Below are 25,641 nucleotides of genomic sequence, written 5' to 3' on the forward strand. Positions count from 1 at the left end.
TTTAGAGAAGCCTCCAATGTAACATTATTTTAAACATAATAAAGCAGCTCTTTAAACAGGATGTGCACAAGCACTTACAAGCTTTCCGAACACAAATGCTTAAAAATTCTTCATATCCAGCTGTTGGACAACCTGAGTATCTGGTGCTGAAATACACCTGGAATTTCAAGACTGACAAATTTAAGCAACAGTTGTCACAATTTACTTAAACATTTCTTGATATCAGTATGCTCAAGTCATTCAATACGGATAGTTTCTCATTCTGCATTACTCAGAATACAGTACATACATTAAAGGTAAAAACACAGCCTGTCCTGAAGAGCTTTCAGCCTACAAACAGATGGAGACTGAGACTGAATGTCTTATTACTTGCCTCAACACTAATTAGTAGGCATCTTCAAATTTACAGTATTCTGCTACATCCTGAAACAATATTTTCAGATATTTTGGGCGTCAAAGCCTTCAGTAGCAGGATGTCAGGTATTTTACATTCTGTTCTGTACTTTCCAGGAACTACAAAATCATAACGTTATCCTGGCTGTGTAAGCTGGTGTCAATAAAAGAGTTATCTGTGATTACCTGCAGGAGCTTTACCTGCAGGAACACCCAGCACTGTGTTAATGCAGCACTGGGCCAGGACCCTGAAATACCAGTTTATCAACAGAATAAGCAAAGGGGTTGCAGATATTTTCTTCTTATGAATACACAGGTCTCTCAAACCTGCCTGTCAGGCTGCTTTTAGAAACAGAAAGATGAAGACAAATTGTACTTTTTGCCACTGCAAAGCAAACCCCATGACCCCGCTCATCCAGTAATCTGGATGGATTTCTTCAATGCAAGAACATTTTCCAGGCAAGTGCAAAACCTGGGCCTGGAAGAGACGAGTTGCATAAGGAATGGGAGGCAGGGTTTGCATTATGTGCTCTGGAAGTCCTGAGCTTTTCAAAGTAACTTCATTAGAAAAAATATTATAACACTTAACTCCATCAGAAAACGGTTTAAAGGAAACCTGACACCACAAGATACATGGCTGAATGCAAAATACCTTTTGTAATTAATGCTCAGTCATCAAAACCCATTTCTGCATTAGCTCTTAATAACAACATTTAGCAGGTTTATCTCTCAAGCCTGCTGAAGTTTTAATTGGAAATTATTTTGGAGGCTGTGTAACTCAATTTGCAGGCTGCAAGCTCAAGATCTCTGTACTAATTACTTTATACTCTGCACACAGTGACACTTTGAGGAAGCCAGTGGCTCACCTACCACTTTCTGTGAAGCTTTCCAGCTATTCCAGGCCATGGGATTAGACAGTCTTAGTAAAACTGTATTTTAGTTATAAACAAATCATACACGACCCTCTGCTTCCAATTTCATTTCTCTTGGACTTTTTTTTAGTTTAGCCAGTAAAAAATTTTCTGTGGCACAATCAGCATCCCCTGCAGTCCATAAAACCCCTAAAGGGCAGCTCTTGTAAGGAACTATGAACAGAGCAAAAGGAAGGTACTGGTCGGGTTGGAAATAACAGACAAGATTATTTGGTCATATAGTTGTGATAGGTCTGAACACAGTCTTTCTTCATTCTTTTGGCTTTCTTAGAAGATTGTTCCATGTCAAGAAAGATGTACTCCTAGTTTGCTACACCTTCCCAGCCCTTACTCCAGGTCAGCACCTCCAGCACAAGGAGCTGCACTTTGGGAGAACAGGACACTGGGTCTCTCACCTTTCCCTGCCTCTTCTCAGTCACATTCTCTTCTCCCTCAGAATATTTTCATCCCAGCACTAGCACTGCCAAAAGAATTTCAATACTAACAACTCCCTCTGAATTAATTAGTTTTACAAATACATTTATTGGTAGCATTCCCAAGTTGTTGGTTCACTTACTGGCAGTCAGGCAATGCTACAAGTTACAGCCACCACTTAACAGAAACACCCAGGGAAAACATCAACTCATCCAGAGCCACAAATGCACTGAATAACCACTGCTTTGATCCTGTGCTGAGTATAAAATCTATCAGTCTTGATAAGCACAGGGATGGAAGCCTCAAGCTGTCTCCATGAGAGCAGAAAAATAATCCACAACAGTTAGCTGAGAAGAGCTTTCCAGTGTGAAGCAAACAGAGAATATCATCCTGAGACCTCTGCAATTTTTAAATTTCTTACTCTGTGACTGTAAATCACAATTTAGAACCTTATGGGCAACTGCCAGTTGTCAGATATTAAGTTTACCATATGACAGCAGTGGACTGGCACACCTGGGTTTAGACCTTGGGAGCTGAGGGAGGAAAAGCACTATCCACACTACAGCCATCGGGACTGGGATTGACACAGAACAGATTCAAACATTACTAACAGTCACAGCAAGTTTCAAAACACAGCAAAATATTGTTATTTGCAAATATTAGCAAAAAACAAACAAACAATTTCAAGCCAAGCTGCTGTTCACAATGCAAAACTGGGAGTTCCTCTTTCAGTATGACAATTTTCTTCATCTAAGCATTTGTGTCTTCTCCTTTTATTAAAGAAAAGAAAGAGAACTGGCTTACTGAGTCACTGATGCATCTCCAGCACTTGTGAACAGATACCACAACACAGCCATGAGGCCACTTGGAATAAAGGAAGCGTTTAGGGAGTGTCCTACTCACTACATGAGTAGGACAATGATTCCAATTTTCTCCACTTGTGAGATTTTGGAAAGGCTTGGCAAAGAGAGTATTTGTTTTCAGTAAGACTACATCTTGAATGTTTCAAGAGTTTGTGTTTTTCCCTTGGAGGTTCAATTCTCCCAGCTGTAGGAGGCTGTCAGCCACATAATTGGTTTCAGAAGTTCCTCCAGGCCCTTGATGTATCTCCTATGGCTAATCTTGCTGTGAGTAATCTCCTTCAAATATCCTGTTCACATGAATTATCTTCATTAACAAGCAAGGTTAACACAAAACCTCTTTGACTTGCTGACACGGTTTTCCTTCCACGAATCCATCAATCCTGTTCTTTTATTCCAGCCATCTCTTTCTTGTTAGAGGCAAATTCTTGTCCTCCCATGCCCAATCTATTGACAAATCCATTCTCCAGGCAACAGGGCAATCAAGGTTATGCCATCTTTTTACCTGGTATTACTGACTGATCTGCTCCTTACCTTAAAAACCTTACAGGGCTTTTCTCCTCATGAGCATTAGTGTCAGAACATCGAATAGATTTACTGTACCTGGGTGCAAGATTTACTCCTCCACTTTTTAAACCAACTTCTGAACTACAACTTAAATACAAATTCATCCAAGGTAATGAAAAAGCCCTTCTCAAGCACAGAGAGCCCAGAGTTCTTCAAACACAAAGTGTCTGTCAAATGTTCCAGAGGACAAATATGAAGCTGAAATTAGCAACAGGACAAAGAGGAAACTGAGGAGTGGGGGTATTATCAAGTACACAAACTGAGTTTCAAACCAGAATCCATTTGCTGCCTAGGATCTGTTTTACAACATGCCTCCATCCATCCAGTTCTTCCAGAATGGCAATTATTCAAACCTGGCTCTTAACCTTTTCAGAGCTCTAGGAGGTCTCCAGATTAAAGCCTAAATTCTCACCATTGGTAGTTATCACCTTCCATTAAGGATTCTATTTTAGTCCTCATTCATTTACCCCCTGGCCATCTCAAAGCCATCACAGTCTTCTGCATCACTCCTGTGCAGAACACACCCATCTCCAACCTCTGCTCACAAGTAGACACATTTAGACCATATTTAACAAGTCAAACACATGAGCTTTATCTGATGCCAGTGTCTGGGCAGCACCAATCCTACCAGAAACCCAAGAGGCTGGAGGGATGTCTCCATTCCCTTCAGCAGTCTCAGAACACTTCAGGTGTGGTTTTCTTTTTATTCCCTACACTTTGCCACTTTCCTACTGTGAAAATTAAAAAGCACAGATAAAGCAGATAAATCCCCCCAAAATACTCTTCCTTTATTTCACTAGTATCTTACAAGATTATATGCTCATTAGGCAGAGAGAGCGTGGCAGCAAGTTACCTTTGTTTCCTGTGACAAGGAATAGCTCTGTAATACCTGAGGCAATGAGAATTAAGGCAATGCTGTGTTTTCTTATAGATTTGTATGCAAACCTCCTTTCAGAATGACCCACATGCTCAGGAACTTGGTTGGGGACAAAAAGCATGACATTAAGCATTGCTTTAAATGTAATTAAAATGCTGCTGCTAATCACAATTATGAAAGCATACTGCTAACTTATCTAAGCCACTGTTTCATAGGAAGTTAGCCTGTAAGTGACTGGTGACTCCCTCAACTACAGATGTGACAGATGAGGTATTCAGACCAGGGAAAGCAGCTGAAGTTTATCCCACTGTACTGAAGAAAAAAAAAAAGCATTATATTTAATGCATGAACATCATTCAAACGAAATAGAAGTGATCTGAACACCCTGGATAGCCAGCAGGAGTGCATTCCCTTCCTTTCCACGTGATCTCACCACCTACAGGGACAGTACACCCCAGGAACCACGTAAGCTGCAACCTGCCAGCAGCTCCATCTAACAGAACTCTGTGACCCTTTCACCATCTAGCAGCTATTTTTCCTCATTATCCATAATAACACTAGTTGAAATCTTGTGAATTAGCTATAACGGATCTATTTTGTCTTTTTTTTTTTTTTTTAAGGCACAAGAAACCTTAATGATGGTTATAAGTGACTTATTCTAAGTTTGGCAAAGCAATGATTTTAGAGAGGTTTTATGCAAATATCAGCTTGCAGTGTCCTCCCTTCTGGTACTCCTGAACTTATCACAGACTCATCATAGCATGGTTTGGGTTGGAAGAAACCTTAAAGCTCCTCTAGTTCCAATCACCAGCCATGGGCAGGGACACCTCCCACTAGCCCAGGTTGCTCCAAGCCCTGTCCAACCTGGCCTTGGACACTTCCAGGGATGGGGCAGACACAGCTTCTCTGGGCAGCTTCACTCCAGGAACTTCAGTCACTCAAGGAGCATTAAGAGTTTAACATCCAGCCTACAGTTAACAGAGAACTCAGCTGAAAAATGGAGTCCTGAGCGTTCTTATCAGTACTTCCCATGGAATTCAAGCCTATGGAAATGTACTGGAGCTGGAGTTGGCATTAAGGTTGTCAACACGGGCAGCTCGTGCTGAGTCAAGTGAAATACAGTGAAATAAAATTTCTGAGTGATGCACAAGGTCAAGCAGAGTATTACTCTGGGTACTCAGGGTATTACTTGAGCAAGTCCAGCTCAAGTCCAATAATGTACTTCAGTGAAAGCATTTCCCAACATTCCCTGTGCCTCAGCCCCGAGGTGCACTCAGACTCCTGGCATATGCTCTCTCTAACCAGTGCTGCTGGGCTCTTCTTGCTTCACAGAAAAATCATATATGCCATTAAACACAGCCTCCAGCCAAAGGGCAGAAGCCATGTGATCTGCAGTCGTTGTTTCTGACACAGGAAACTCTAAACAAAACAGTCACACAGCAGCAATTATTCTAAGAGCCACTATCAAACTTCAGAAAAACAAAATAATGAAAAAAATATTGTAAAATTCTTAAAAATTTACAGTAACACCAACATATAGAATGCATTTATTAAAAAAAAAAAAAACCACACCTTGCCTTATCTTAAGTAATAACAACTTCACATACCTGCAAGGTGGTAAAAACATGGAATCCTTCATGAGCACGGATCCAGAAAGTAGGATATACCAGCATCTTGCAATAGTTTCTGAGCTGTAAGAAAAGAAATCATTGATATCTACTTTCTTCTCACAACACCTCAGAAATATATTAACCAAAATATCACTGTAGTAAAATACTGATTTACCACTGTAGCAGTTTGATATGTAAGAAACTGAGCACTTGAATTGGATGCTACCAAGATGTTTTTTTAAAACATCTACGTCCAGAATGTTTCTTGTACTTTACAATTTGACATTTAAGTCAGCTTAAAATTTTATTTTATTAAAATGGAGTTATTAATTTTCAGTGAAAACATTTTATTCCAGAGAAAGTATACATAAACCTAGAAATACAGAACAGCCCACAATTCCTAAACACACATGCAGACTTGGCACTGGAGCAGGTGTGTGTCACACCACCCCAACTAGCAGGTGGTGTCTCATTTAGACTCAGGTGAGCTGGAAGCTGTGCCTTATACAGAAAGCTAGGATTAGCTGTGAGAGGGTAAATATACCACAAGCAATGCTAAAATACGAGGAAGACAAAAGTATATTTGCCTCCCAGTAGGAACTCAAAGAGAACTCTGAGCTCAAATCCTAATTCTTGCAATTTAAAGAGGTGGTGTTGGAGCTCCATCCCTCTCCCGTGCAGGATGCAGGCAGTGCCAGCTCCAGGGACACAGTGCCACCTACTGAGTGTCACCACAGCTCCCACCAGCCTTGGGGGGGACCCTGCCTGTGCCTTCCTGGTGCCACAGTCACACACAGACACCTCATGGGCACCCCTCAGATGCCAACAACCCTCCTACAAACACCTCCTGCCAAAGCTTTTAACCAAGCTGAAATGCTGTAAAGGCTTTTATTAGCAATGGCTGAAAGAGCAAATCATGTATCAAAACATGCAAAACCAGTGCTTTTGCTCACACTTCTACTGAAGAACTCCAACCAGTGCTGTGTACTCACCAAAAGAGGACTTGGTTGCCCTTGTACCTCTCATAGCGGGCACTCGATGACATTATTCTGAGGGAGGAGGAAGAGAAGTTTAATTTCAATTTTATTCCCCAAAGATCATGAGCCATTAATCACCATATTTCAGTAGAACCACTTTAAAGCTCTAAGACCTCGAATTCAACGATTTTTTTGTCCTAAAGAAAGGATGTGCTTAACCAGAAAATTCAAATTATTACGGTGTTCTTCATTATCCAAACAGATAATATACAGCATGTTCCCTAAGTGTTTAAATCACTCCCACACACTGGAATTACCCATAGCAACAGAGCTGAAGGAACTAAAATACTTCCAACGCACTTTTTATGCTTTGTGGGCCTTCCATTTTATGGATTCTGAGATCATCCGAATGTCTGAAGCATTAAAAAGCTTTTGTAATCAGGAGTTAAGAGAGGGCACTGTCTGCACAGTCCTTTGTAGGCAAATGGCAGTTAAGCTCTGCCTTCCTTCTTAGAAAGGCTAATTAGTTTGGATTCCATGCCCTGTTACTGCAGTGACTGCACTCAGCAATGGGCCTGGCCAATGCTCTGCCACCTCCCAGTGCAGGCAGACAAAAGCTCTGCTCATCTCCACAAAAATAAAGTCAGAGATACACAATGCTAGACAACTCTAGCTGCAGAGTACTCACCTCAGCTGATGCTCCCTGAAATGCGAGAGTATGTCCAGTCCATGAAGGAAAGAATAGATAGTATTTAAGTCCTAAAGAGAGAGAAAAAAAGAACAAACATGACCAACTTCATTCACAGCATCTAATCACTCAGCATTACTTTTCAGATTCTGCAATAAGTTACAGACCTATAATACATAATTCTAGAGACAAAGCCCAGATTAGGAGACAGGTCAGGGAACACACAGGCTTGAAGAACCCTGTCCCCACTTAAGCTGTGAAAGTGAAAAGAGTGAAATCCAACTGATGCATAAACACTCACCTGAAAAAAAAAAGATTTATTAAAAATATCTCTGAAAATATTTACAGGACTGGAAACAGCAGCAAACAACATGTGGAATAAGCCAAAAGAGGCAGTCCTGTTCACCCAAGGACAAAACCTGTTGGAACCTTCTAACACCTCTTTAAAGAGGGAATTTTGCAAAATTAATTTCCTAGTGGCAAAGAACCCCAGCAAAAACCTAAACCATGCAGTGTAGCCACCATGTACAGTGCAGAGAACCACGGTACCTTTTCATAGCAAAGGGGTTATGTTGAGAGAGGAAACACTCTTTCATGTCCACCTCAGACCTAGCTACTACAAACCTCCTCCATCCTACTGCCTCTTACTCAGCCCAATCCCTGTCCAAAGGGCAACATCATAAATTACTCCAAAATACTCTTTGGCTAAGAGGAAGACAATGAAGTTTTAGAGGTCTCCCACCTCCTGCCACCACGACTCAGCATCACATCAGTGCCATCCACCACCAACCACAGAAACAAAAATATTAACACACGAAGATTATTTCACTTTAAAAACAGGGCTTTACATAGAAGCTGCAATTAGGAGATACAGCTGTTTAAACTTCTCACTAGACAGAATCGTCCTCAGTCACAGAAATATCTGTGCTGATGGTGCAGACCACATGCTGGGGAACAGCTCACTGGGGCCATTCATCACCGAATTTACTGTCCTGAACAGGTGGGCTGGGAGCGTCCAACACACACACAACACAATCATTATGCACCACAGAGCAGCCTCTCCAGCCTGGCCTTGGAAAGTATGTTCTGAATTTTCAAGTGCTGCATTTATCCAGTGTTTACAAAAGATAAATCAATATGAACGCTGGCCTCAGAATTTACAATGGATTTACTTCAGAAAAGTTCTTTGGCTTAATAGTCCTTGTTTAGCAATATAACGGATATGGACTGTTATATCAAACGAAAGGTCAGACGTAATTGCAGGGCCTGTAAAACCAATAAAACTCTGATTTATTTTTTTAAATGTCATTACCAAACCCCATGAAAATTAAACAGAAGGCCTGAATGTGTAACACATTTATAAAGCACTCGTTTCTCACATAGTCCAATCTCATTCTAATCTTCTGACTGTGAGTTGCCACAAACCTGATTTTATTAGTGAAATCTGGGAACACCAGCTATGAATCAGACTCCAAACACACCACAGCTTGTCAGAGGTGGGCACTTGGCAGCCAAAGGGTCATTTCAGGTGTCCCACCAGTTCCATTACTGAGCTTTCCCTGATTCCAAGCAGGGAACTGCCTCACCTTCCCCACCTGAAAGCATCAGGCACAGGAATGCAGCAACTGTATCCTCAGTAGTTAATAAAACTTGGGAGTTATAGACTCTATGGAAGAACTGAAATAAAACCCCTGTGTCCCACATTCTTCCTCCTCCACCTGGAGGTCCCCCTCTCCCAGGCCAGAAGAAGGATACTCAAAACTGCTGTTGAAGTTGGGCAGCCAGAAAGGAATCAGTATTTGGTATTAAAATTAAAGCTGAATTTCTCAGTCTTCATAACTCATTATGCCTCTATAAATTTTCCAGTATTTTTTTACGTAACAGAGACGAGGATGTAACAGAAGGTCTTTAAAATATATTTTAGATAAGCAGTTCTGTAGTCATGAGTTACAGAAAACTGTAAGCAGAACAAAAGTTTATGGTCATGTCTAATCACAAAGTTTTAAAATTGTACATATGAAAAATGACCACATCCTGACTTTAGAATTATTCTCTACAACTCCCTAAAACACAATGCCAGAACTGGGCATGGGCACTCCACCTGCAGACACAGGAGGGCTGTACTGACCCAGTGAGGAGCTTGATGAATAAACAGTTGGTAAATTAAAGAGATAAACATTTGCTTAAAGGGATTCATGTCTGGAAAGCATCCCACGGCTCTGACTTTGGCTGTCGAGAGGAGCAGCAGCAGAGAGAGCAGCTGAGCCAGAGCACAGCAAAGGGGAGGCAAAGGTTCCTATTCCCTCCCCCAGCAGAAGGCATTTAACTCACACTGTCGGCTGTTACTGCTCTAACGTTGATAAATGTAATAAACCCCATCCTGGTCACTGCCCAGCCAGGGGACATGTCAACAAACCAAACACACTGGCTACTCATGCAGCAGTTTCTACAAGCGTTTTTAAACCAGGATCTGTAACCATTTCCCTAAAAATAACTGACTCTTCAAGCGAGCCCCTCTCCTAGTTGTGCAGAGCAGGTGATTTTGGGTGCCCCTGAGCACAAGAGCTAACTCAGTGATCCCCTGGGAAGGGCTGCAAAATGCCTCTTTACACCAGAGCATCAAACATACCCATCCAAAGTATTTTACATGTCTCAGTAAAGTAATTTGCTTGTTTAAATAGATACAGGCAGGTAGAATTCCTCCTCTCCCTCACAAGCCACTTCAAAGTCTGGCAAGGGAGAGTACAGTACATATGGTGTATATACATCCCAGTTTTTCCCAATAAAATGAAAATTTCCTATCAGTTATACTTTGTGAAGTTTTCTCCATTACTCCCTCAGACCAAGTGCTTATAGTAGCACTGAAATTATGTTTGACATGCTACATTTAGAGTCTCATTCTGTATTTTTGCCGGTGAGGAACATCAGTTAATGGGAGGGTGGCTGGTGATGGGCAGGGGCTGTGGCCACCTCGTGGACAGAGGCTGCACCACGCTCCCAGAAACCCTCCTCCATCAGAGCTGCAAGCATTCATTTCTCTAACTCGAGGTTTGTAACAGCTTCTAATCCTATTTTTGCTCTCAGTTTTAAAAAGGGATTTATGTCTCCGCAGCAGTCATAAACAGCAGACAAGCACATAACCACAGTACAAAGGGCAGAGATCAGTTTCACAGATATGTTTGGATACCCACTATGAAAAATGCTATTAAAGGACGATGCCAAAGGGCAACAATCAGCGTCACAACAGCAGAACACAAAGCATTTGCTGGAATTTTATAGCCCCTTTCCATATCCTTCCTTATAATCTCTTTACTTCCATCAAAGCCCAACCGAAACGTGCTTATCGACGAAAAGCAATTTCTCCACATGCTCTAAACTAAAGACCAAGGTCAGTATGATTTTATTTTGTAATCTTTCTTTTCAGAGCTTTTCATCACCTGAAACAACAGCCGAAAGTAAAGCACAAGATCTACCTGCAAATGCTGTGCCCACGCAGATTCTTCAGTCTTTGACAGAAAACTACCTTGACTCGGTTATTTACGGAGAAATTCACATTTTCTATCCAAATAGCTAAAACTGCAGCTACAGAGACTCAAGGGAAAGTAGGGAACTGTGCAAAGAGTAGAGGGAACGGGGCAGTTGTTAATCTTGCTAGAAGGGAGATTTTCTAACTACAGAGAGGAAACAAGAACTCTGTGACCGCAGTAATCCTGCGCCAAGCTGCCCAGGACAGCTGATTTCCTTTGTCTCCAGTTCTCACAGCACAGAGTTCATGAGCAGACACATTTAAAAAGCAGAGAACATCTGAGTCTTCAAACTCCTCCTGTGACAGAACACACTGCATAAGCCAGCCTGTGTTTCAGCAGCAGTGCAGAAACCAAGGGATGGCTCTGGGACGGCACCGTTATCTCCAAACCTGGCACGAGGGAAGTGTGGCCACCAGCAGCCTCAGCACCAGCTTTTATCATCCCCAACACACACATCCTTCTGGCAAAAAGCTTAACCAGCTGCTAAACCAAAGGTGATGTAAAAACACAGAGATTTTAGTAACGACATCATGTTATCTAAATATATATTCTTTTATGGTAACATACTCATCCCAACAGAGTGAGCCACCTGAACATCCAGACCACTTCTCATTTTCCCTGCCAGATGCTAACTCATAGCAGTACCATAAGATGGGAAAATAAAAGCCCCAGTAGCATCAACTCATCACACAAAAGCAAACCAGCTAACTACCACCATCACCCATTTATCCCAAAACACTTAATTTGCTACTATTTTTTACAAGGATAGCAAAATATTAATTTCTTAGTTGTTAAGATGTAACTTTTTAAAATAAAGAAATAAGCACAGTCAGCTAAAAAAGTCATCACAAGAATATAATCCAACCTCAAAGCTGCTGGGGAAGTGGTGGTCATCCCTAGTTTATCAGCAGCTTTTTAAAGTATGACCAAGATCTGGACAGATCTGGACAGGACCAGGATGCTCCTGAACAAGCACCACAGTGCAGAAACACCAGTGATGAGCAAAATTTGTGAGTTTGTATCATTTCCTTATGCTTCACCCTCTTCTCTCCCAATCTCTCACCTTTAATCCAAGAGGCAGCTTTACAAAGCTCGGAATTAAGACTCTGATGGAACAATGGTGGTTTTGAACATGGAGTTCTGACCACAAAGTTTTCCAACCAACAACAACTGTCAGCACAACTGTAATTCACATGAGCTGCATCCATAAAGCTGTAAGTCCCCAATAAGGTCCAAGACAAATTCCCCTGCAGTGTTAAAAGTGGGCAAAAAGCAGTGTGATGCTCTGGAAAAAAGACAGAATGACTGCATCACAAACAGCTTTGCCCTCGATAAACACAAACCAAAAAACTAATGCTTTACTTGCTATGACCCCAACCAGGTGTTCCAGCAATACATTATTATTTTAAAACACTAAACAGGAAATCTGGTCTATTTCTAAGGAAAATAAATTGTTCTGAAATGACCTCATAGTAGCACATTCTGATAAATGTCACAGAGGCAACCTCAGCAATTGCACCGAGGTATCGGGGACGCCGAGGAAGCCATAAATCCCCACGGACTCCCTTCAGCACTGCCTGTCACTTGTGTCCTTCATGCCGTGGGGAGAGGCAGCCCAGTCCCCAGACAGCTGCATCCAGCCCTGGCCAGGACCGTGGGACAGCTGCTCCCTGCAGCAGGGCCAGGACTCAGGGATGCTCCCAGATCCCACGTTCCACTGAGCCATCCCGGATCCACCCTGAGCCCAAAACCAGGGGGCTCAAAGAGCACAGACTGGCAGGTATTATTCAGTCCAGAGTTTTGCTCAGGGAATGAGAAAAGAGCAGAAACCTGCACCACAGCACCACTTCAAAGCCACAGTTAAACCAGCTGCGTCAGCAAGTTCCAGAGTGATTGCTCTCACATGCAAACCTGTCCCAGGGAGCTGCACAAAACCTGTCTCTCAATCCACCCCAAACACATTAAATTCCTGTTGCAAGAGCAGATGCTTGGCTCAGTCGAGGCTCCCCACGCCCAGCCCACGTGGGCTGCCAAGCCACCCAGGATTCCCTGGGTCACACAGGAACTGCTCCTACAGAAGCACAAAGGACTTTGCATCCCTACCTTTCCCAAGGCAGGGCAGTTGCCAGGATGTATATTTTATAGGCTTCAGAGCAAACAAAAAATGTTAGAATCTTCTAAAGATCTGCTACAGATTCAGCCATATCACAGAGAAAATATTTTAAAAGAAGCAGACACACATTTCTGCCTTTGAAACAACAGTTAAGCCATACGGTAACAGCTTCCCAAATTCCACTGCCCTTCCAAAAGACCATGAGGTAGGAAACCTTCCAGGGAAGGAAGCCACACTGAAAGGTGCCACAGCCTCCCTGTTTGTATGTTAGAGAGCTGCTTCTTCCTCTTCCGTGCTCTGAGCAGAAAGAAGGCTGGAAACAAACTCCACCAGAACCAAGAACTCGCTTGGTATCAGGAGTTTTAACTCCTGCATTTTAACAGGCTCTTGGACAGTGTCTGAATTTGTCTGTATTAAAGTTGTTTTTTAAAGGTGCCTAGATTTCAGCAAAGCAAACAGAGGTGATTCTTGGGGCACAGGTTGTGCAAGCTGTAAGTGGGAGGCTCTCCTCCAGCCCGCTGCCATTACTTGCTTCTCAGTGATTCAGCAGGTTCTTCATACAGATTGAATGCAGCTTTTATTGGGAATTCTGTCAGGCTCAATAAAGACTTTGTCACCCTTGGGGAGTGTAGCAGAAGAGAGGAAATGTTACTCAGCACAGTTTATGGTTTTCATTGCTTCCCTTCCTGTTGCTTCATCGAAGGCTGGAATCCGCGCCTTGTTTCCTTTAGTCTCTGTTTAAGGCCAATTGTAAAAATAGTACTCCCAAATTCTTTCCTGATACTGTAATACCAGAAATAAAAATACAGAAAAACATGCTGAAGTTCTCTGCCCCATGTTTTACACATTCAGATATTCAGATATCTGCAGAACAAATTCACCAACCACAGGGATGCTGGTTCATGAAACCCCCCCTACACACCCGAAGCCAAGTGATACACACGCCCCCTCAGCTACCCCAAAACTTGTGGGAGGAGCAGCAAAATACATCTAAACATGTGTAGCAGGATATACAGTCCCTAAACTAAAAGGAAGTTCATGAGATGAACTAGACAGCAACTCCTCTTTCTTATTTACTCTCCCTGTACAGTGGCATAAACATTTGACTTCAATAAAAATGCAAGTGATGCAAAAGAACATCAGCTCAGGGCTCACCTACTTAGAGTAACAGTTCCCTTTAAAGTAGACTCCTATTTAGCTGGAGGCCATTTAAAAAATAAAACTAAAAAATAAATATGAGCACTGAGGCACTATTAGGGAAGAGAAAGGATGGATTAATCAGTCAGATGAATGAAAACGCTCTCAAAAGATTTTAACAAAGTACCTTATAGAGAATGACATAGTTTAAGCAGCACTCAGAAGGAATAAAGCCACACTATCCCATGTAGGGAATTCCACCAATTCAAAAAGCCTAATTAAAGAACCTTTCATAGAACATACCAGCAAACTCTTGCATGATCTTAAATCACTGCCTGAGACTGCACCCAGTAACATTTGTATAAAATAAACCAGTTCAGCTACTTGAGAGCCATATCCCATTATTCAGAAAAAACCAGCACATATTCCATAAAGAGGCTGAACAGCTTCAAATGACCAAGAACTTGAATTCTTAGATTTATAGTCTTTCCTATGCCCACAACCTCCTGGTGCCTATGTCCATTAGCCAACTATGGATCATACCATGACCATGATACAGGACTCCTCCCTAAGCTCTAAACTTTACATTTACCCATAGAGATCACAGATACTGGTTTTTCCAAATGAGGAAATGTCAGTCTGGTTATTATAGTATCTTTATACAGGAGAAAAGAGAGAAAAAGGGACTTCATTTTACTCTTTTGTGCATCCAGGAAGTAATTCCAATTGACAGCAGCAGTTAATAACAGTACAGCCACAAACAGGAAACTAAAATCTGGCTTTTGTTTTTGCAGACAGTAAGAAGTAACATTTGCACACTTGGATTTTTATCTTATTTTCTAATATTTCCACCTAACATGCACATAGGGCTACAGACACAGACTTATAACAATCAAAGTATGCTTAATAAAATTTGGAAAAGCTAAATCTTTAAAAACAGAGATTCTAGAACTACTATGACAGTTTATTGATGGACTGAAAGTACCTCCATTCAGTGGCATTCTTCTAAAAGTAATATTAAAACCCAAAGTCTTTCTACACGAAAACAAAACAAAAAGTTTCTCTACTCACCAATAGCTCCCCACACCCAATACAGATAAACACCTTCCATCCCAGAACCCTGGACTATGTTGATATAAGACTTTGGCAGAAAGAAAAACATTTAAAGGAATGAGGGAAGGGAAATTTTGTATTTTTACTGCTGTTCCATCACACAGAGTCAGCATTTCTGGAACCCTGACTTTGCCAGAGAAAAAACTTCCTTTGGAAAAGCTGATTTTGCAGAGTGAAATTCCAAGGGCCCTGAACTGGAGAGACAGGAACATCAGATGTCACTGCTTCAAAGCAGGCAGCTTCTGAGGAGTTTTGAATATCTGAAGCACAATTCAGGCCTTATCATGGTTCAGAACAAAAGCAGAGCTATGAAAAAGAGTCTTCAAGTAAAATATTACCCTAAAGTTCCCAGACACTCATTACTCAATTTTAAAATATCTTTCAGACTTATATGCTGATAATAGAAAACACCAAAACCAAGCTGACTTGAAACCCCTGAGCTCCTGGAGTTCAAGAGGATGAGAAACTCACAATATCCAAAATTAATCTCTATCAAAGAGCAGGACCTCATACCGAACATTTCTCAGTAACACAGACTGTAAAAGCAGTCTCCTTACCCAGGCTCTTGAAAAATTGCCCAAAATCAGCAAGCAAAACAGGCAATTTCAGGCTTCCACGTCAATCAACACTTTGCTAGTCATGCTGCTGAACACTTGTCAGAATGACCAACCTCCCACCCAGAGGACAAGCACCCATCAAATAACAGTATTTCAGCTTAAACTTTTTGGCCATAACTCCAAAAAAAATCATCTTGCCTGATTCACAAAGAAACTCCCTGCTCTTTTCAGAGGAAAGTACCGACATCTGAAATTTCCCTTCAAGAAAAGAAGGAATTGTGATAGGAAAGGTCAGAACACTGTAACATTCAGAAAAAAAGGTACATTCTTATTAAATTAGAAATTTGGTTCAGAAGCCTGGAGCTGAGGAGAGAGGAGGTGGGAGATGAAATCCAAAGGTCAGTTTTCTGCTTATCTGTAATGACAACTTGGGAGTGTGTCTGTGTGGGACTGAGACATGTTAAACATCCCAGCTGTTACCCACACATGACTTTGCTCTTAATGTAGGAAATGCTCTAGTTCTTGTGCTCTTTCCTCCCTCTTGGACCAGGAACTGCTGTTTCATGTTTAACACACAAACACTCCGCTGTCAGGAGTTCCACATTCTCATCCTGCTTTGCCCTCAACACTACAACAGGTATCTCAAGCGAAGAAGGACTGACAGACACAACAATAACACTTGACTGCAGCTTTCTTCCATCATCTTGGTTGTCAGAATTTTATTCAAATAGATAAGAATATTGTTATTTTTATAATGGCACATTTAGGATTTTGCAGTGTATCATTTCTTATTTCTTTGTGAATTCAAGCAAGCAAAGATGATGTCTGTCTGGAAATAAAGTCCTGATAAATAAATAAATAATACTGAAAGCAAAACAAATGAGATACTTATAAATATTGTAACTTAAGTCACCCACTCAGTATCCAGGTAATGGAGAGGAATACAGCTCTACCAAGTACCTAAAAATGTTTTGGTGCATCAGTAAAATATTAAGAGAATGATGAGATTATAATTGGAGAATAAAATATCACACAAATGTAAAGCTCTTCTACAATCTTTTTCAATAAAACCATTGCAGGAAAAAAAAAAAAAAAAAAGAAAAAATCAAGCTCCAGCTATTTTATTCCCATAACAGTGTCATTATGAACTATGAAGGAATTCCTGCAGAGGACAGCAGCAATATGTTCACCAGTAATTCCTCCTGCATCCTGGTATTGGGAAAGCACTAGGAAATAGAGCAATCCAGGAGAGTTACTGTATCCACGGGAGACAACACCCCCTAGAGCACTCCAAGTTATCTCAACTCAGATTCCCACAATTAAACTGCACCAGTGCCACAAGGGTTAGAACACCCCTCACGTGCTGAGGAAGGCTAACATGCCTGGGTACACCTGTATCCATGTTGGCAAACACTGCCATCCCTCACCAAACACAAGAGTGACATCAGTAGCTCCTCATATCTTTGCTGGCAGCAAAGAAATCAGCCAGACTGACCTCACTGCAACATCTGAACACAAATCACCACGGCAAAGCTCTGACAATTCATGCCCTACCACTGCCTGAACACCTTCTTTTGTGTTCCTCAACAATACCTGTGCCATAAACCACAAAGGAGCTTACAGATCCAAACTGAGGGGTTATATACACAGATACATACCCATCTAGCTTGGTTAACAGGTCTCAAGTTTGAAATCCAACCAAATAAATGGGAGAGAGAGATACCTGTGCACTTCCCTATTCATTACATTGATCACTGATGTGTGATGTTACAAAGGGAATAATTCTAATTGAGAAAATTAACCACTTCAGCATTCAGAGAAACAACAAACAAGCGACCAAAATCTTTAGAGGCTACAATTACCTTTGAATACAAACCCAAAACAAGCCCATCTCACCTTTCTCATTCCTAGAAAACCATGATCAACAGTAATTTGTAACACAACTCACCAGAGATCCCTCCAGCCTCTCACTCTTCCAGCATTAGCCAACCACAGCCTCTATGGAGGTATAACTTACCCACTTTTAAGCAAATCAAGGGTTTTACCTAAAAAGAAGACTTCTGTTTTAAGAGAGCAAGACCACCATTATTCACTGAAGGTGGGGAAAAAAAACCCTCAACCTGCTAATACTAAACCTAATCTGAGCATCAAAGTCAGCTTTATAATGCAATGCCTTAAATTAAAATGCAGACTTTTGACTCATCAGTTCACATTAAAGGAGAAGATCCACACAGGGTGATGAAAGGCAAAGTCTGGACCCAGCAGGAAAATGCTGCAATAAATATTACACCACCACGATCTCTGGACAGTCACACCTGTGAGTACAGACACAGAGAGAACACACACTCTACATCCCAGCCCCCTCCCCAGGAGGAACAGAAGGATCCAGTGTTACAGTTCAGACATTCTGCACAATAACACTGAAAACTAGGAGATGTCTGCCGTGTGTTCTGTGGAAAAGCTGTGCATTCAGAGTGTCTCAGCCTCTCACTCAGGCAGCTGGCCCACTGCAGGACTTGCCAGGTGCACTCTGTCCCAATGTCAGAGGAGTGGAAAGCCTGTTATCTAAAGATTCTTGCTTTATTACATAAGCATTCACAACTGCAAGAGTTACATAATTATATCTCACATTAAAAAAAAACGGTTTTACAAAACATGTTCAACCATAGCATGGGAAAAATCAAAGCAATGCCACTCTAAACACTGAAGTCCATGACCTCCAAATTCTACCCAGTCAGATTTGCTGGATTTGAGACCTAAACTCAGTGCAAGGGAGATTCTTGGCTTTTCTTAAAAACGTGGTTGTGCTCAGCTCTGTTACTGTTACCAACAGACCTGTTAAGTGCAGGTCTGCTGTTCCCCATAATCCCTCCTTTCAGCTCATGTGTACAGTGGGGAAACAGAACTGAACAAAGTTTCCTCTCCTAAGCTGTGCAATCCAGCCAAAAAAGGCTCAGGAGTCAGGCTGGCATGGCAGGCTGGCACAGACACGAAGAGAAGAGGTCTTTCCTAATGATCACAGCAGCTGGATGATGCCCCTTTGCCCCTGTACAGGCTGGAGGTCAGTTCAGAAGAATCAGAACAAGAAGACTCTGCCAAGCATCTTTTAAGTCACCTCTAACGATTACTTCCATCCCTGGAGGAGTTTGCTGAAGGAAGCCTCACCACCCAACACAAATGGAAGCAATAAATGCATTTGACAGGAGGTCAGTAGTCTAACATAGGACTGCCAGCTTCCTTCCTACTTCAAATGGGAAACAGGAACAGAAACTCCTTCTGCAACAATCGGAAAGAACAATTTTACTTGGCCAAACCAATACAGCCAACTGGAGGCTGGACATGCTACAAAGAACCCTGAAAACATAGCATCAAGTAAATCAGATTTAAGTAGAATACCATCCATGGATAACCCACAATATCTAGTGGCCACTGGCAAGCACAACCCTCTGTGACAGGCCATAATAAAGCTCCCAAAATTGATGAGTAATAGAAGCAACTCCATCACTTTTCAACACTAAATCCACAATACAGCTTACAAAGGCAGACCTCACTCTCCAGCTCCTTCACATGCAGATTGCCAAGGTGAAAATCCTTACAACAGCTCTGGAACTCTCTCTTTCTAGGAATTCATTGTTTGGCCAAAAGACCAAATTGCCTATGCCTGCAACACAACACACCACTCCAAGAACTCCCTCCCTCCAGACCAAGAGGACCAACATTCGAGGCTCATTATTAACCATTCTTTGAAGGACAGACTGCTTAAATGTCAATGCTTTAATCAGGCACAAAAAGATTACAAAGAGAGAATCCCTTAAGGCAGTTATTTTTGTTCTATTTGTCAAGAATTTGCTACACTCTTGACATGCTAGAAGCTAACCAATAATTAGCAGAGCTAAGGAACCTCGAGAAACCAGATGCAGAATGCTAATTTGTGCATTCTTCCCTGAACTCAGGGTATTTCCAAAATACTGTACTGAAATCATCAAAAGAGGAAGAAGGGTGTATCACAGTTTCATCAAACAAAGGAAAACCCTCTATATTTTAAGCCCGAGGCCATTGAAACAAGAAGACCTCCTAGTTTTAGAAACAGCTTGGCAATACCAGCACGAGCAGAATTCTTCTATGGAAAGGTCAGGCCTCTGACAGGGAAGGGCATCAGAGCTCTGGACAGCCTTTATCAAGCTGTTCTCAACACTCTCCTCAATGAAAACTCAATTTGGCAGAGTGGGAAGAAACGCTGCAATCTGGAAGTTTATCCAGAATGGTCCTCAGAAGTGTGCAGCCAAGGCCACCAAAAGCCACCTTCCAGTGCCAAGGGCCTCAATTCCACCTGTAGATTACCAGTCTCCACCCTTCACACTGCTGGGATGGGAGCAGGAGCTGGCTGTGTGCGAGGGTTCTCAGGCAGGGCTCTGTCAGGGAGCAAACAGCACAGTGTGGGATGAGAGCTCCCAACAGCAGCGTGCAGGGACAGCAAACCACTGCTGGCAGATGTTTGCCTGCCTTCCTCCCACCCCTCAGAACTGACACTGGCAACAAGTGGGCAAAACCTGGGCACTGCCACCGCAGTTTCCTCTTACACAGACACACACACAAGTTCATTAAGACTATTACTCTCTTACTATTTATTTTCACTGTAGGCAGATGCCCAGCTCTCCTTACACAAAGTGACACAGGAAATGGTTTTGTCACACTAAACATTACAGAAGAATTCCTCTCTGAAGCTTATATAAAAAAAGTTTGGGTATACTACCTGAAGAGATTTTCTTTTGAAAATTATTAATTTTTTTATTACTTTTTTTTTTAATTCACTACAGTGTTCTGCAGCTTTAATGCTGTTTCTGTGAGGAATTTAACACCTACACATCTTGACTGCCTGCCCGCCACCCTTTGCAGTTTTAGAGAACAAAAGCAGAAAAGAAATGTATTTTTTTTTCATTTGGCAACTTTTCTGAATGCCAAGTGTACTTGCAGTTCTCTCCCACCTCCTTCCACACCCTTTTCTGGCCCTTCTTCACTATTCTAACATCCCCAAGGAGTTCCTATTGCGAGATCAGTAACAAGGCACTGGGCTCACCTTTTAGCTCAAATTAAGCACCTGGTTACTACTTAACCAGTCCATGAAATGAAATGTTTCAATTCAGATACTACAATAAGAAATAGCTTTGTAGAAAAATATTACATTAAATATTTAAATTTTAATTTAGCAGTGAAAAACTCTTAGTTAAATTATCACTCCACAGATGAAACTAAGTGCATGACCCCTCTGCATGGGGAAAAGTATGTACTAAAGGAAGTAAGTTCCAATAAAGAATTCCAGGCCAGGATTTCACCATAATTTCTGGTTTTACTCTCAGGGCTGTCACAGCTGTCATTAAAATGAAAAAAACAGTCTTTCAGGAACAGTTGAAGCAAGGAGAGGAAAAGTAATCTTGGAGCAACAACACTTCACACGCCCCTTGGAAGATCACTGGGAACAGTGATATGCTCTAAGTCCACTTGCTCCTCTAGCAAGGTTTGTATGCAGCACAAGTCTTATTACCTTCTGGAAAGAACCAAACTAAGCTTGATCTTGGGAAGTTACAGGTAGGAGGTGAGCTGGTCACCAGCCCCCCCAGCAGGCTGGGGTGTGACAGGAGGCACTGCAGGCACCCCCTGCTCGCTGGACCTGCAGATCTCCACAGCACCGAGTGTTCTGTGACAGCAAAGGTCAGGAACTGGAGCCATTTTTCAACCCCCTAAAAGCTAAATTTACCTATCATCATAGCTGGGAGAACTAAGCCTCAAAACATCTGATCAACACCAATGTATGACCTAGTCTGCACAATCACATCTGTTGAGCCCTAAATCCCACATTTAGTGTGAAGATTATCATGAAACAGGCTGCTGTGATCTCTGGTTTTTAGTGACAATTACTGTGGCCAACAGCTTGAAAAATATCTGTAAATACTATCTGTGTAAGCTTCCAGTATGCTCTGAATCACCCAGTGGAAACAGAGTTTGTTTTACAATCACCTCTCAGACACAAAAGCCTCATTGGTAACTGTATGGTCAAGCCAGAAACCCCCAGAACCACTGAGTGAATCTTCTGAAGAGCTTCTTGGAGCAAAATATGAACAAAAAGAATAGGAAGGATGTGCAAGCCCTCCTAGGACATCCTGACAGACCTCTGAAAGCTTGAGGTACAGAGACAGGGCTGCACACCGAGCACCCCAAGGCAGATACACAACAGCATCAGACACTGAACCTCCTGAACAAGATGAAGGGGAGGGGAGGGTGAGAGACTTGGAGAAGACTTTGTGCTCAAAGAATAATTTCATGGGAAGATTTGGAACACTTGATGTATTCTGGAGATGTCTGGTTAAATGTTCTTACCCACACTCACACCAGATTCTCACATTCCTTTAACCAACAACTAGTACTGAAGAAAGGCACAATGCTACTGAAATCCGAGCCTGAGCATCCCTCTGGATTGGGATTGTAACAGTGGGAGAAGCTTAAAAGGGAAAACAAAAAAGTAATAAAAGGAGATCAAACCACACCTGGTAACAGGGTTTTCAGACAAAGCTGTTCCTACACCTACCAAACTCTGGACACATTAAAGCATGACACGAAATTCTTCTCCCTGGTAACAAGTGACAGAAAATGACCTCAAGCTGCTCCAGGGGAAGTTAAGGTTGGACATTAGGAAAGTTTTTTTCATGGAAAGGGTTGTCAAGCATTGGAACAGACTGCTCAGGGCAGTGGAGGAGTCACCATTCCTTGAAGTGCTCAGAAAAAGTGCGGCTATGGCACCTGAGGACATGGTTTAATGGGGAACATGGTGGTGGTGCTGGGCTGATGGTTAGACTTGATGATCTGAGAGGTCTTTTCCTACCTAATGAATCTGTGATGGTATGAAATTACTCAAGAGCATTTCTTTTAGGCTGAGGACAGCTCTTCCAGAGGGAAGACATTGCTCCCTGCCATCGCTGACCATAGAAAGTTCCTCCCCCAGATACAGAAGCAGAATTCCTGCAAGCACCCTCTGATCTAGTGAGCTCTGCAGCAGAACCACCACCTTCTTCTTTCCTCCCACACAAGATTCATACATGTAAGAGTGCCTTAGAATATAATTTCCTTTAAAATCCTTATTGTTAGCATATCTTTGAGAAAAGATCCCTAAAAACCATACACAAAAGGTGTGAAGCAGACACCAACACATACACAGGCACAAACCAGTCATAGAAAGCAAGCAACACTGACACACAAATCATTACAAAGCCAAAATGTTCTGTTACCACTTTTGCTGTGGCCCTACTTCCTTCCGTGGACCCCAACCAGCAGAGGCAAGTTAGATGAGGCAACAGCCTCTGACTTTTTTTGTCTAACTAAACACTAGAGAGATACTGCACGTTCATTGCACTTAATTAGGATGTTCAGATACAACAATTCCACCAAGATTTAGACAGAAGAAATGCTGGAAGCCACCAGACCAGGCAGCACACAGCTGTGCTCATCAGTTCCATTAATTCCTAGGGTGGTCTCATGCAGGGCCAGGAGTTGGACTCAATGTGGGTCCCTTCCAACTCAGGATATTTTCTGACTCTAATACGATTCCTCAAGCTCCCTGAGGCTCAGACTTGTAGCTCTGTCTCAGCTAGACCCAACTGCACTCTTCTCCTCAGGTAAGCTGGACTAGAACTGGCAGACAGGTTGTGCCACACGTTTCAGAAGGCTGAGCCAGTGTCTGGAGGTATCCACTCACTTGTACCCCGTAACAGAACAACATTCCTACTCACCACTCCACTTTAATGAATCAGAATTGGAAATTACAGCCAGGAGACAAACCAGGATGGTGGAACAGCTTTTCACCTTCTCATGTGTAACTCAGTGACTCACTCCACACAAACCCTGAACTTTGTGCAAACAATGCCAGTACACAGGAGCCATTGTCCCCATGGTTATTAGTGCACTGTAATTTCATCTTCTCTTTAATACATCCATGTGGTTTGGAGGAGCAGGTCCAAGAGGCCACTGCAAACAAAAAGGTCTGTCACAAAAACCCAGGTCTGTCCACACCACAGAAAGCAGCAGCAATGCAGTGCCGAGGACCTTCACAGACCCATATTTAAAGGAGACATTTCACACCTCAAACAGTTTTAACTGGTGACCCCAACCAGTTTTAACACCACCACACCAAGGCAACCACCAGGACATTTCCAGGAGTAATGCCCATCACTTTACACCATACTGACATTAGTGCCAGACACTCTTTTTTTTTTTTTTCCTTTTTGAACAGCTTTGGTTCACAATGTTCTTGCAAAAATAATTAATCAGGAGAATTCATACACCTTCTTCAGAGCAACAAACATCACAATGTTTCTCTGTTTCCATCAGAGTTGGTTCTACTCCTTTCATTCCTGCCCAAATTTTCCCTTCCAGGGCAGTCTTCAACATTCTTACCCATAGTATGGGTTAATAAGGACATAGACTCTAAAATCCAAAAAAAACCTCACCCACCCCAAAAATTCATGCTATTTTCTCTACTTTTTTTAATATTACCTTTTTTGAACAAGGAAACTTTCTTAGACAGACTGTAAATTTAAGAAAAATCTATTTGTCAGTGTCACTTCAAAAAAAGCCAGGAAATGTACTCGAAGCTAAAACAGTGCCCTGAAACCTGATTTATTTCATTTGAACCATGAATCTATATTTGACTGAAGTCAACAGGCTCTAACTGTTAAGAAAGATGGAAAAAATACTTATTTCTGAGAACCACTAGCAAAGTTTCCTTGCAGGTATTCCAGCCAGACGACAGCTGCAGAACAGCCAAACCAGAGCTCTCCTCTGTGAACATGGTACCTTGTCCAAGGCTCAACATAATGTTATTTGTATCTCTGAGACATAAATAATCCAAAGACTAATATGAGCAACACCTTTAAGCGTGCTGCTGAAAGCATAACAAAAACAAACACAAAAAGATGTTCAAAACCAAACAAAAACCCCTTCCTAAAACAGACACTGAAGCCCTTAGAGCTGAATATTTACATATATTAACATTTGTTAAAAGCTGACAAACGCTCCAATATTGTATTTTGGTTCATTTGAAACAACAGATGGATTTTATTTTTTTACATCCAACTAATTTAGGGCTGATTTCAGCTTCAGAAAAAGTGTGTTGTTCTTAAGGTTCTAAGCAGTGATAATCTGAGTTATTTGTATACTGACATGTGCCAGGCTGTTGAATACTTCTGGCCAAGAATTCGACTGCACGTCAGGAGCGTGGGGCTGTGTCCACACGGCAGGGAAAACACGGAATAACCAAACAGCCCCCATTTTAAGTAAGATTTTGTGAATTCAAAGCCAATGCTATGATCAGCCACAGATTAATTACACAAATGGAGGTTAATTTCAATTATGCAGAAGAGAGATTTGACCCTGCCCAATCTCAGGGAGGGGAACAGTCCCATTTTACCTGCACTGGGTTCCCAGGGATGTTTAGGAAGAGCGACTGACTGCTGCCAACATGAACCAATTGGTGCCTGTTTGAGCTCTGGCAATGAAAGATTGAGATGTGTCTGCCCAAGAACATCATCCTCCATCACCTCTGAAAACAAGGTGCAAACACAAAGTGTATGAACGTGGATTATCAAGCAGCATTAGCTGAGGAAATACGAGAGTTTGCACGCTTGGCTTTTTTTATTGCAGGAAAACCACACATCTAATTGAGATGAAGACTCATGATACTACACTGTATTAAGAAATAGAATAATAAGACACAACTACCCACCCAAAGCAAAAGACAAAATAGAGGAAAATCCAGAGCACTGAAAACTTCCTAACTCATCAAGCTGGCAGCTTAAGAGACGCAGTGTTCCCAAAGCTCCGAGGCTT

General features: G+C 41.9%; 1 protein-coding gene across 7 annotated transcripts in view; it reads right to left on the reverse strand.

Annotated features, from left to right (window-relative positions):
• Nucleotides 1–25,641, reverse strand: part of RAPGEF6 (Rap guanine nucleotide exchange factor 6) — a 117,131-nt gene that overhangs the window by 85,543 nt on the left and 5,947 nt on the right. For all 7 annotated transcript variants that reach the window (XR_003527610.1, XR_003527608.1, XM_027643095.1 and 4 more), the window contains exons 2-4: nucleotides 7,319–7,389; nucleotides 6,646–6,702; nucleotides 5,651–5,734 (exon numbers count right to left, since the gene is read on the reverse strand). Coding sequence is in view for 5 of the 7 variants with exons in the window: in XM_027643095.1 (XP_027498896.1) it covers nucleotides 5,651–5,734; nucleotides 6,646–6,702; nucleotides 7,319–7,389 (212 nt within the window). In the remaining 2 variants the exon portion in view is untranslated. The remainder of the gene's footprint in view (nucleotides 1–5,650; nucleotides 5,735–6,645; nucleotides 6,703–7,318; nucleotides 7,390–25,641) is intronic.

This window comes from Corapipo altera, unplaced genomic scaffold, assembly GCF_003945725.1.
Source record: "Corapipo altera isolate COAL_440 unplaced genomic scaffold, ASM394572v1 75, whole genome shotgun sequence".
NCBI classification, from domain to species: Eukaryota; Metazoa; Chordata; class Aves; order Passeriformes; family Pipridae; genus Corapipo; species Corapipo altera.